Source organism: Anabrus simplex, chromosome 14, assembly GCF_040414725.1.
Source record: "Anabrus simplex isolate iqAnaSimp1 chromosome 14, ASM4041472v1, whole genome shotgun sequence".
NCBI classification, from domain to species: Eukaryota; Metazoa; Arthropoda; class Insecta; order Orthoptera; family Tettigoniidae; genus Anabrus; species Anabrus simplex.
This window is the reverse complement of record NC_090278.1, coordinates 96,744,519-96,756,878: the sequence shown is the minus strand read 5'-3', so window position 1 is coordinate 96,756,878 and position 12,360 is coordinate 96,744,519. Positions and strand designations below refer to the sequence as shown.

At 41.5% G+C, this 12,360-nt stretch overlaps 2 protein-coding genes across 9 annotated transcripts in view; one reads left to right on the top strand and one right to left on the bottom strand.

The window, feature by feature from the left end:
* The window catches only part of LOC136885533 (phospholipid-transporting ATPase IF), a 266,970-nt gene that overhangs the window by 43,446 nt on the left and 211,164 nt on the right, over nucleotides 1–12,360 (bottom strand). For all 6 annotated transcript variants that reach the window (XR_010861552.2, XM_067158138.2, XM_067158139.2 and 3 more), the window contains exons 4-8: nucleotides 9,363–9,527; nucleotides 8,188–8,340; nucleotides 5,932–6,604; nucleotides 1,006–1,087; nucleotides 444–544 (exon numbers count right to left, since the gene is read on the bottom strand). Coding sequence is in view for 5 of the 6 variants with exons in the window: in XM_067158138.2 (XP_067014239.2) it covers nucleotides 444–544; nucleotides 1,006–1,087; nucleotides 5,932–6,604; nucleotides 8,188–8,340; nucleotides 9,363–9,527 (1,174 nt within the window). In the remaining variant the exon portion in view is untranslated. The remainder of the gene's footprint in view (nucleotides 1–443; nucleotides 545–1,005; nucleotides 1,088–5,931; nucleotides 6,605–8,187; nucleotides 8,341–9,362; nucleotides 9,528–12,360) is intronic.
* Nucleotides 1–12,360, top strand: part of LOC136885536 (2-oxoglutarate dehydrogenase complex component E1) — a 149,438-nt gene that overhangs the window by 70,011 nt on the left and 67,067 nt on the right. The gene's annotated exons all lie outside the window — the stretch shown is intronic.

Below are 12,360 nucleotides of genomic sequence, written 5' to 3'. Positions count from 1 at the left end.
TTAGAAATGACCTGATAAGCTAACAAGTGGTGAACACTCTCTGTTCTATTCTTATCAGCTTAATATCTGATACGTCTTGCATTGCACAGTTAAAATATTAAACTTATTTTTCTTGTTCTACATTTTGTTTTACTGCTTCAGCCTTATTTGAACCATCTCCATAGCATTTAAGGTAAGAATCCAACCAAATTTATTTCTAGCTGTTTGTAAGTTACCACTACAGTTTCATTATGTAGACATCAGACACAATGAACAAGAAAGAAAGGGCGCACACTACATATCTACACATTGTTATCTCTTCACCAGCATCTCTTTGCTATCATGGTGGTCCATATTCTTGAAAGAGCTTCAGTTTGATATAGGATAAGCAGAATGCTAGGAAAGGTTATGACAAACACAGGAATGAACAAACAAGGTGTATGAACAGAACGGAGGACACTTACGATCTGCATGTTTCTTCTCCATGCGGTACTTCAGGCCAAGACACACCAGCACCTCGACCATCAGGAGCACCAGGAAGAAGAGCAGGAACTTGTTGATAGACCTGGAACAGAGCAGCAAGCAGTGACTTCCATTGTCTCAGAAAACTTTATCTGAGCTTCTTTCTAATTTTAGTTACCTTCTGCTTGTTAAAACACAAGAGAAATTAACATTATTTTCTTAGTCCAGAAATACTGTTGCTTCAGGATCTTGTTCACACAGAAACACTGCACCCTGAATTCTATCTTAACATGTACAAGACAGTCATATCGTGTGGCTCGTGGTCAGCGTAGTGGCCATGGGTTCAATTCCTAGCTGGGGTAGGCTTGGGGACTGAGTGTTTGTGTTGTCCCGAACATCACTGAAACTTGTACACTACAATAACAAGCAGTTTTCTGTACACGGCTGCACGGGGCTGGCAACAGCCTCACGATTACTTCTTTGATCTCCTTGCTCTATAATAATAATTCTTCCTGTTCAATGTGTCAACTAACCAACTACACTACGAGAATAAGAATCACTTACTTCTCCACAGTAGAGAACTTATTGCTCGTCAGTTTGGAGTTGAGTGCGAGTTTGGTTTCCTGACCCGTGTAGACAGCACATCCTGGAAAGAAACACAGTATTACAGTACATGTAACAACAGCGAGATGGCAACAGGGAACCCACATCAAAGTGTGTGCGTTGCTCATTATATCAAGAAACATACTGTATAGTGCTAGGCTCAAGTAGGTCAACAGTTGGTGGAGGTTTCTTGACAAAATTGTCTTGGATGCCACACAGCGCTCCCCCCTCCTGTACCTATACCCCCCGTGGGTGGGGTCAGCATCCCCTGCTTGTCCTAAGAGGCAGCTAAAAGAGGCCCCAAGGGATCTTAACTCTGGAGCATGGATTGGCGACCACGAGCCTCTTAGCTGATTCCTGGCATTGCTTCCACTTAATTGTACCAGAATCCAATCCCACCTTCCTTGGTCAACCCCTGTTCTTTTTTTTGACCCCGACGGTATTTGAGCATTCATTTTTGCACCCTTCGTGGCCCTGTCTTTCTTTTGCCGATACCTTAATTTTTCTAAGTTCAATTTTTCTCTCTGATTAGTGTTAACAGAGGATGGATGCCAGTTGTACTTTCTCTTGAAACAATAATCGCTACCACCACCTCCTGCACAACATACTCAGAGATTCACCCTCTGTAGAGAAACACACACACACATGTACTGATAAATAACCTGATAATGACAATACAGAAGATGAGGACACCACTAAATTCTGACCACACCTGTGGTCCTGCACCTCCTAACATCACAAACAGCTGGACAAGCATTTATATTGATGGACCCAATCTTCCCAAATGAGGAGTAGAGCACATTGTCAGCGACTCTGGACAGGAATTAAATTATGTAACACAAACATATCCTGCATTGCCAAAATCATGTGAAGAATACTGGAAAGATAAAACAGACATAATGCAACTTCAAGGACTGTTTGCTTTCATAAGCAGAAGATCAACAACAGAGCCAAATGTTCATTACAAGATAAAAAATTGAAAAGCAGATAATGGTCTAAGAACAAATTATTGCAAAATTCTGGCAGAGAAATATACAGGAAAAGAAACAGTAAAAACAGAAGAAGCTATCTTTGAATGCTTCAGTTATGACCTGAAATCAAGACTTCAATCACCTGATCTGTGGAAGACCATATTATGAGGGCACTTGCTATAGGAAAATATCTGAAATTTAGATTTATTTTAATTTTCGCAGTTGATTGCTGTGGCTCTAATGAAGAAAGCCTAAACAAAGCAAATGTTTATAAAATTGGTCCATTTTCAAAATGTCCCAACTGTAATAATTTTTGGTTTATTACTTTGAAACCTAATTATATGGGTTAGAGGCATTAAAAGAATAACTTGTACTATTTCTGGTTTTAGTGCATTGCTTAGATTTTCAACATTTTAATTAATATCTGCTATTGATTTCAAATTTTTCATACTTAAACTCATATTTCTGAAAAATTACCAACTATTACGATGGGCTATCACATTAAAACTGTTTTGCGAGGAGAATTTTGAATTCTAAGAAATGTTACAAATGTTACTTTCTGGTAATTTGCACTGAACATTAATTTCTGGTTCAGAATTAATATATATCAGCTCATCGTTTCTGAATATCTGAATGAACTTGTTCACTTCTACCTTTAGACATTCGCCAGACGATATCACTAGAATTTTTCTTCTTCTTCTTCTTCTTATATTATAAGCTTACCTGTATTTTAACTCTAAAAACTTTCAAAAGGCAGATGTGGCTTAAAAGTCTCTTTTGAATGCGCTGCACAGGAAAGAGGAATGATATCACCATGTGCCTCATCAAGTTTTGGTTTATTTTGGTGTGTAAGCCATTTCTGTGCCAATATTTCAGGGGCGGTTAAACTGCATAAGTAAGAGATATGACAATCCCATCACACAGTGTGAAACCACTGTAGTCAGCCTCCCAAATATTAGCGGGCAAACCGAACCGATCAGTGCGGGAGGATCAGCAATCCGTCACTGAAACAGGCCTGGTGATTAAGCTTCAAACCTTGAAGTCAAATAATGATATGTACCATTAAAGCCAAAAAACACAATCGGTTCTCCAGTTGGGGTCTACCTTGTTGTCCCACAACCCCATATTCAGCAGTGCCAAGAGCCACTCTCTTCTAGTATGCACTTAAAACTGTCGGTCATTATTGGGGAAGAAGATGAAGAGTTAAACAACATTTATAGGAGTATTGTCGGCTTAAGTGAGGTGCGTCGCAAAGGAGAAAGCTGTTTGCGGCTAAATTCTGGACATTTATTTTATTGTTTTAGAGAGCCAGATGGAAAACTTAACAGAGTTGGGTTTTAGATCAACAAAAGCATAATCGATAGTGTGTCATCACTTGAAGGAGCTTCCAGTAGAATAGCTTGTTTAGTTCTGAGACTATCAGAAAGGTACAAGATCTAAATTATTCAAGTTTATGCACCTACATCAAGCCATCCTGATGATGAGATTGAATCATTCTACGAGGATCTAATTAAGACAATTGATAAAGGGAAGAATTGCCACTTCAGACTGATAATCGGTGATTTTAATGCCAAGGTTGGCAAATATAAAGAAGGCAATATCGTCGTGGCAAAGTATGGCATTGATGTCAGGAATGAAAGGAGTGAACGGCTGGTCCAATTTGCAGAATGTATGAAGATGCCCAAATTTTCAGGTCACCAACGAAATTGACTTCATATTCTCAAACACTCCTCATATTGTTAAAGATGTTTCAGTACTAAATAAGTTCAACACGGGTAGTGATCACTGATTAGTAAGAGCAAAAATTGAGCATGGAGAGGCAAAAACTAGTGAAAGATAGGAGAACAATAATTGATCTTAAAAATCTGGAGGCAAACAAAGATGAATTCCAGCAAGCTCTTCAAAGAAAACTGATTGATGTCAAAGAAGATGATCTTCCTGAAGTATTAACTGCAACAGCTCAAGAAAAATTTTTTATCTAAGAAATTCACTGATGAAACAAAGAGCCTTATTAAAGAAGAGGAGAGAGATGAAAACTGACACTAACACTGATAGAGTAGAGTACACCAAGCTATGTAAGTCATTGAGGTAAAACATGAAAGCAGATGTAAAGAAGCATAATGAAGAGATACTAGATCAAGCCTTGAGAATAAAGGGAGTTCAAGGTCAGCTAACCATAGGCAAGACACAAATAATAGCAATGGATGGTGAAAATGGTAGAATAACTGATAAAGATGAACTGCTAAAATTCATTAGAAACTTCTACAGTTCATTATACAGCAAAACTGAAGAAACTACAACTATGCCCATCCTTGGCTCAACTTCATATGTCCTACCTTCCGAAGTCAAAAGCGCTATAGATAATATGAAAAAGGATACAGCTGCAGGAGATGACGGACTAACAGTTAGCATTCTGAAACTTGCTGGGGAGGCAACCGCTAATTATTGGCTAAAATTTTTACTTCTTTTCTCCAACGAGGATCAATTCCCAAATCTTGGAACAAAGCAAAGATCATTTTACTTCACAAAAAAAGGTAGTATCCACAACATAATGAACTATCATCCTATCAGTCTATTGGCCGTCCTGTGCAAAGTTTTTACCAAGGTCCCGACTAATAGAATCAGCTCAACTCTTGACTTAGCCCAACCCATTGAACAGGCGGGTTTCCGCAGTGGTTTTAGCACCATTGACCACATACTTGCTCTACGGGAAGTAATCAGCCAAATGAATGAATACCAACTGCCCCTCTGCTTAGCATTTGTTGATTTTGAAAAGGTATTTGATTCTGTTAACCACTCATCTGTCCTTTTGGCCTTAGCTGAACAGGGAGTAGAAGCAGAATACATCAACATACTTAAGGGCATTTACGAATCATCTTCTGCTTTTATTAGTGTCAGTAAAAAAACTGAAGATTTTCCCATTCAACGTGGTGTAAAACAAGGTGACCCCATCTCGCCAAAGCTCTTGTCTGCAGTTTTAGAAATGGCAATGTCCAAAATTCAGTGGAAAGATCGAGGCATCAGAATCAATGGGAGGAGGCTGAATCACTTGAGATTTGCGGACGATATAGTATTGTTGGCTAATGATAAGGAAGAACTGCAATCACAAGTACACGATCTTGTACTAGTTTATCAGTAAAGAGGCCTCAAGATTAATCTGTCGAAGACGAAGGTCATGCATAACAAGTGGGCAGCTTCAGAAAATGTAGTGATAGAGAGAATAACTATTGAAAATGTTGGCAAATACATCTACCTTGGCCAACAAATCAACATGAAAGGAGATTTGATTCTTCGGAAAATTTCCTGACTTATATTAGGATGGCAGGCATTTGGACGATACTCAACCGCCTTCAAATCCAACATGTCAGTAAAGCTAAAGAAGCAAGTTCATAACCAATGCATTCTCCCTGCCATGACCTATGTCTGTGAGACCTGGACAATGAATGAGTTCACTAAACGAAAACTAAGAACTGCTCAGAGAGGAATGGAGAGGTCTATGCTTGGGTTTACCAGAAGAGATAGAAAGAGGGCCCATGACATAAGAGCAGTCACAAATGTCGTTGACATGATAACGAGAATATCAACCTTTAAGTGGCAATGGGCAGGACATGTAGCCCGAAGAAGGGATAACAAATGGACCAAGGTTGTTCTAGAGTGGAGCCCAAGAGATAAACTGAGACCGCGAGGAAGGCCACCGGATCACTGGGACAAGGACATCCGTAAAATCGCCGGAGTTAATTGGCAAAACATCGCTCAAGATCGCTGGAAGTAGAGGCAACTCCTAAATACTTACCTGAGTTTCAGACTTCAAGAGGCCACATCAGTTATTGATAGAACTGGCTGATAATTGTGATTTCAGTATAGTCCTTCCTTAAGCAGTAAATGGAAATGAGAATTAGAGCACAGAAATACTTACCATAGATGTACTCGGTGTTCCTCAGTCTTGTACCTCTCAACAGAAGATTCTCGATGCCTAAGGGTGCCGACAGTCCGAGGGAAAACCTCCGGGCTGGGTCGCCCCTGTTTTCTACTTGACTAAGTCTCACGCTTTTCAAGCTACTGTGCCCCAAAGGAGCTCCCTCGAGAACGGACGAGTGCTTTGAGCCCCTCATGGGCACGTTACCGTTTGTCCACACGCAGTTACCGAGAGGAGCGTTGCTCACCACACTGTCTTCACGAGTTAAATTGTTAGCACTTTGAACTTTACCGAACGGACCTTCTCTATTGTTCAGACTTGCGCGGAGACTTCTGACGCTAGTCCTCCGCACCATGGTGCCTTGGCTGGTGCGGAACGTCTGGTCCGTTACTACCGTCACGCCGCGTAGACTACCAGACGTTATGCTGGGATGGCGAACGCCGATGCTTTGCTCGTCATCTTCGAAATGGCTGCTACGCACGCCGTCGTCGTCGGTAGTTGCGCCAAGGACCAAGGGACTCGACACGAGAGCTTCTTGGTCCGGGAAGATCTCGATCTTGCCGTAGAACTTGTAGAGGTCGGGCGTAGGCTGTTCGCACTCCAACTCCGCCCGTAGGCTCGCCAGCTGCTCCGGACGAGAGAAGTAACGCAGCAGTCGGGGACACAGCAGAATCTGTAGAGATAGTCACACATTCAGAACAGAATACAGAGTGTTGTACACGTTTATGTTTTACTCATTTAAGGAGTGCATTAGCCTTCAGACCTAAGAGTGTGTCATTTGTTGTCAGCATGCCAATACATTTTGTACCGGGCGAGTTGGCCGTGTGCGTAGAGGCGCGCGGCTGTGAGCTTGCATCCGGGAGATAGTAGGTTCGAATCTCACTATCGGCAGCCCTGAAAATGGTTTTCCGTGGTTTCCCATTTTCACACCAGGCAAATGCTGGGGCTGTACCTGGGGCCGCTTCCTTCCAACTCCTAGACCTTTCCTATCCCATCGTCGCCAAAAGAAATATCTGTGTCGGTGCGACGTAAAGCCCCTAGCAAAAAAAAAAAATACATTTTGTGTTTACTTGACAAAATTAAAACTCAGCCACAGAGATACAATTCTCTGCCATCTGTAAAGTTTTTAAACTTGAATCTGTAAAGTATATCAGAATGTCAAAATTGACACACAGGCAGCCTAGATGGCATCATGCACATGGTAGCTAAGCCATAATAAGGCTGGTTTTTCTACAAATGTGCAGGAAGACACAAAAACTGCCACTGAAAACTTGTTTTCCTATAATGAACATGGCCATTTCTTTCACCTGTAACCACGACAAAAAACTTGGTTCTGGTGGTGGTGATTATTGTTTTAAGAGCCAATCATCCTCTACCAAGAATAATCAGAGAAACGGAAGATGTCCAACACTTGCAAGAATGATGGTATTCACAAAAGAAAGGGAAAGACCATGAAGTGTGCGAAAATGAGAGACTCCCTAGGCCTCGAAAACCTAATGCCATTGAAGTCGAATGAGAATAAGGGTTGACCAAGAGAGGTTAGATTAGAGGACCCCGACACATCAGCTGCCCACGCTGGGGTCCTTAGTCTCCTCTTCCAACAGGCAGGCAATATTGTGGATGTTCCAACAAACTTGACTCAGAAACGATCCCTTTTGGAAATGTGTATTTATCTTATGTGAAGGAGGTATAGTATATTGTCTCATTCTGACCAGTACAAAACTTTATTTCTTCTGTAATTAGGTTACTTTCGTAGAAGACTTGCCCAGACAGGGGATGTATCCTACTAATAGTCTAATACACTATGAAAAATTCAAGCAAACAATTCCCTTTCCGTACTGTCCACAGTATGTATTACCGAAGGAATGTATAAGCCATACATCGCTCCGCGCAGGGTCTCATCTATACCAGCTGCCAATAGGTAAGAGGCTATACATGATGTCGTGTGGCCTCTGGAGGGGCCTGGTGACATCACATCACCTGGTGTCGGCATGTAGCCTCCTACTCTCAAATAAAAGGCCATTCAAGGTTTAACATCCCCATACAACATCATATGTCCTCACTCCATATGAATACTGGAAAGAGGTTTGCGCAGGCAATGTAATGATTCCACCTCCTCTCCTACATTCTCACGGTGCCCAATGAGACAGGAACTGAGTAACCACACTGACCACCATGTAGTTAACTTAAAAACTACTATTTTACTTTTTATGACACTTGCATAGATCTACCACCAGATACACACAAGCAAAATACCTTGAGATTCGTTTCTCCATCGAGATTGGCTGTTGTGACGAAACATCGTCCTTCAGGGTCGCTGGATGCCAGCAGCACCAAGTCACAGGGGACGTCCTCTTCTCGGTGCACCTGTACCAGGTCCCCCACTTGTATAAGCTTCGACTTGACTTGCTGGAACAACAGACATGACTTATTCCAACTGGAAGAACTCCTATCTCAATGACTACGTATTTAAAATGAAGAAAAATAAAGAAACTGGGAATAACTTCTACGTGCAAGGACATGAAAAATGTCTCTCTCCTTGGATCCTGACATAATTCAGAGTTTACCACGCCATTTAAGATACAGGGACAATGAACAGTTTGTAGCAACTCAGCAGTTAGCCAAGTCCATTGAAACTGTGCTAAGTAAAATGCTGAAGATAAATCTGAAGTTACCGGGCGAGTTGGCCGTGCGCGTAGAGGCGCGCGGCTGTGAGCTTGCATCCGGGAGATAGTAGGTTCGAATCCCGCTATCGGCAGCCCTGAAGATGGTTTTCCGTGGTTTCCCATTTTCACACCAGGCAAATGCTGGGGCTGTACCTTAATTAAGGCCACGGCCGCTTCCTTCCAACTCCTAGGCCTTTCCTATCCCATCGTCGCCATAAGACCTATCTGTGTCGGTGCGACGTAAAGCCCCTAGCAAAAAAAAAAAAAAAAAAAAAAAAATCTGAAGTTGGTCCAGCTCTTTTCAGATATACTTCCAATGGAGGTGAGCTGCATGTACCAGCCCTCCTGCCATTCTTAAATATCTGGCAGTGCCAGGAATCAAACCTGGGCCTCCAAAGACAGCAGGTAGTAGCACTAACCATTACGGTACAGAGGTGGACAAAAATGCTGAAGTACATAAATTATGTTCCTAGCTTTTTCATCATTTGATTGTTGTCTTTCCACTACTTGAAGGCACACCTCCACAGTGCCACTGCGGGTGTGCCTCAGGATGAAGACACAAATGTACTTATTATTATTTGAAAAAGTGAACACAACCTTCGCAGCTGAGATCAGTGTAGATCTCTGTGATACGAGAAAACAAACAGAAGAGAAAATTTGCAGTTTGACAATGTGGAGTGTTTCAGGACCACAGGAATAGAACCACTCAAACGCTGGTTCTATTCCTGCCATATTTAAATGTGGACTGTTAGCTCTTGCAGTTACCTGAGCACAGCCATTGCGTATGACGGTCACCAGTGTGTTGTTGACGTCGCGGTCGTTGCGGTGCCTCAGCAGGTCCTCGTAACCTTGTTTGAAGAGGGTCACGAGGATGACGAACACCAGAGGCGCAACACTCGTGATGGGCGTAACGGGACTCTCGATACTCACCTGGAAAAGAGAACAGTAATATTAGTAGAATGGTCTTGTTATTAACGAAGGTGAAACAAGTGTTATCAGGATGACTGTCAGCTGCAGTGCTACCACCCCGTACCGAGGAGTATTAAAATGACCCAAAGTTGCAATGAATATTTGCAGTTTCGCAAGTGGAAAGTCAGAAGATGCTCCTTACATTGTATATTAGTAGGAACGTGAACAGAGGGACAGATCAGACAAGGACAATGTTCTAGTTCTTCTACATCAATACTTATATTTGTTTCTTTACTCTTTCAGTGTTTGTTCTGTATTCCTAGTCTTTCTGTGCTCCTGAAGAAGCAATGTGGAGATTCTTCCTGTGACCTGTCGTTATGCTCATCCTATTCTATTTTCTTGGTCGTGTTTCTATCAGTACAACAGGAACTGGACATTTGTCCGCACACAATTTAAAACAAATAAATCCGGAATGCTCATCAGAACATCAGACTGCATCCCAGAGTAGTGTAGGAATAAAACACACTGAGAAGAAACTACGGCCATCCATTGTTAACCTAAATGACCACCCCACCAAAAGAAAGAAGTTTCCATTAAACACTGAGATAAAGTTTTCCAATTCACTATGAGTAGTAGTTAAATATCAATTTGGGACCAATGTCTGGCTCCCCTCCTCAACTGATTTCACATTTCAATCTTTTCTGTTATTCAGTCACATTTTTGGAAGATGAAACCACAGAAGACATGCTGCCCCCACATAACAAAGAACCTTCCAAATTCTACAGTAAAATTGTTATTTATTTATTTCCAGTTGTAGAGCTGTTAGTGCAGTCAAGTCACAGCTGTTAAAACTGACACCACTCGAGGAAGACCTATCTTCTTTACTTTCAGTTTATGACCAAGTTAGGGAGGCATCAACAGCACAGTGCTTTCCACCAAGATGGCCGAGGTTTGAATCCAGGTAAACGCTGGCTTGGAATTTTCATACGAAAAATGATGTTGCATCAGGAATACCATTCAGCCTTAAGTCCAAAATGCTCTGCTCTCTCTCTCAAATGTTGGCAATGAATGTCAAGAGTAATGTTCAATCTACAGGCACATGATATACAGTAGTTCTTCATTGCTTTTTATCCCCACTTGTGTGCCTGGTGGCCCGACAGTGTGGTTTGAGTCCTGTTGGTCGACAGGGTAGAAGAGGTGACAAACCTCTCCACAGTGTTCATATGGAGTGAGGGAATACGACGACATCGGAAGTCGACATTAACCCCTTTGTGCTATTCGACTGGAATAGCCTAAGTGCTGACACTGGGTTGGGTTTCATTCTGTCCCTATCTCCTACTCCTCCTCCTCATCATCCCACATGCAGACGCACAGGGCGCCCGTGGGCGTCAAGGAGGACGAGCACCAGGTGAGCCGAACATGTCCTCGGACACTTCCGACGCTAAATGCCGTGCGATAAATAATGTCTACCTAATCTTGAATATTCTTAAGGCATAAACTAGGAAGTAAGTGAGGGGGAGCTGAAAATTATTTAAACAACAGTTTTAAAAATGTGACTGCTCTTGATGATGATGCTTCTTGTTTAAAGGGGCCTAACATCAACTTCATCGGCCCCTGACTGCTGTTGGAATTCCCAGCTCACAAGATGCATTTATACACAGACTTCTGACATGCAATTCAATATCTTGAGCATCCAAACTGCCCTGTGGAAAGTTCATGGCAGTCATACTTTACTAGTGTAGCTTTATTAGTCCCATATAGATATTTCCAGCACTCACAATTATAAAGCTGGAGTTTCCACCTTATCAATACTTAACATTTAGGAGTACTGGTTTCGGCCTGCATTACAGGATATCTTCAGTTACTGAGGAACCTTCATTTGGTAAAATGACATACAATAACGTTAAAACATGGCTTATTTCTAAGTTTAAATGATACAATTTGTAACAAAACTTGCGTCAAATTGGAGTTATAAAGATCTAACATTACATCTAAAAGTTCATTTGTGAAGAGTCACTGGTGTCGTCTTGATGCTCTATTAACACAGCAGTTTGCCAATTCGAACTTTGATCTCGACGAGATAATGGAAAAAAAACATTCTTTTCGATGCCCCCGTTAAAAAATTCATTTAAAGAAGGTTAACAAACAGAAACACACAACCAAGACTCCACAGGACACACCCCCTCCCCTCTGCTCCATACGCTTTCCCCTCCATTGTCACAAACACCAGCCCTCGCCTCACATGACACGCTAGCGACTGGCTGGATACAACAGGAGAGTAAGTCAAAACACACATTATATAAATATTCTCTAACAAAAAACTCTTTTCTCTTTCTTTCATTTTAGATACTCCAATACAAGTTATTACAAGTTTCCAACAGATCACAATGTTCAGACCATAATACGCCAAAACATTGGACATTAAACTTGCAAGACAATGTGATGTTGACCAGTACCGGTACCTAACAATAAGATTTTAACTCATTTTATTCATTTCGCCAGTTTGCATCTTTTAAACATGCAGGATATGTACAATTCATGAAGAGCATCAAGGCGACACCAGTGACTCTTCACAAATGAACTTTTAGATCTTTAACTCCAATTTGATGCAAGTTTTATAAGAAACTATATCATTTAAACTTAGAAGAAATAAGTCCTGTTTTAACATTATTGTATGTTACCTCAGCAGCTGAAGATGTACAGTACTGCTAAATATACTGATTAGCTGGGAAATGCAGCTTTATAATTGTGAGAGTGAGTGGAGTGGCTGCTTCATACAAGAGTGCTAGGTAGTGCAATGTCCTTTGTCCAGGTGGAATGATTAATGCATCTGTCTCTGTTGCAAGTTATGAGA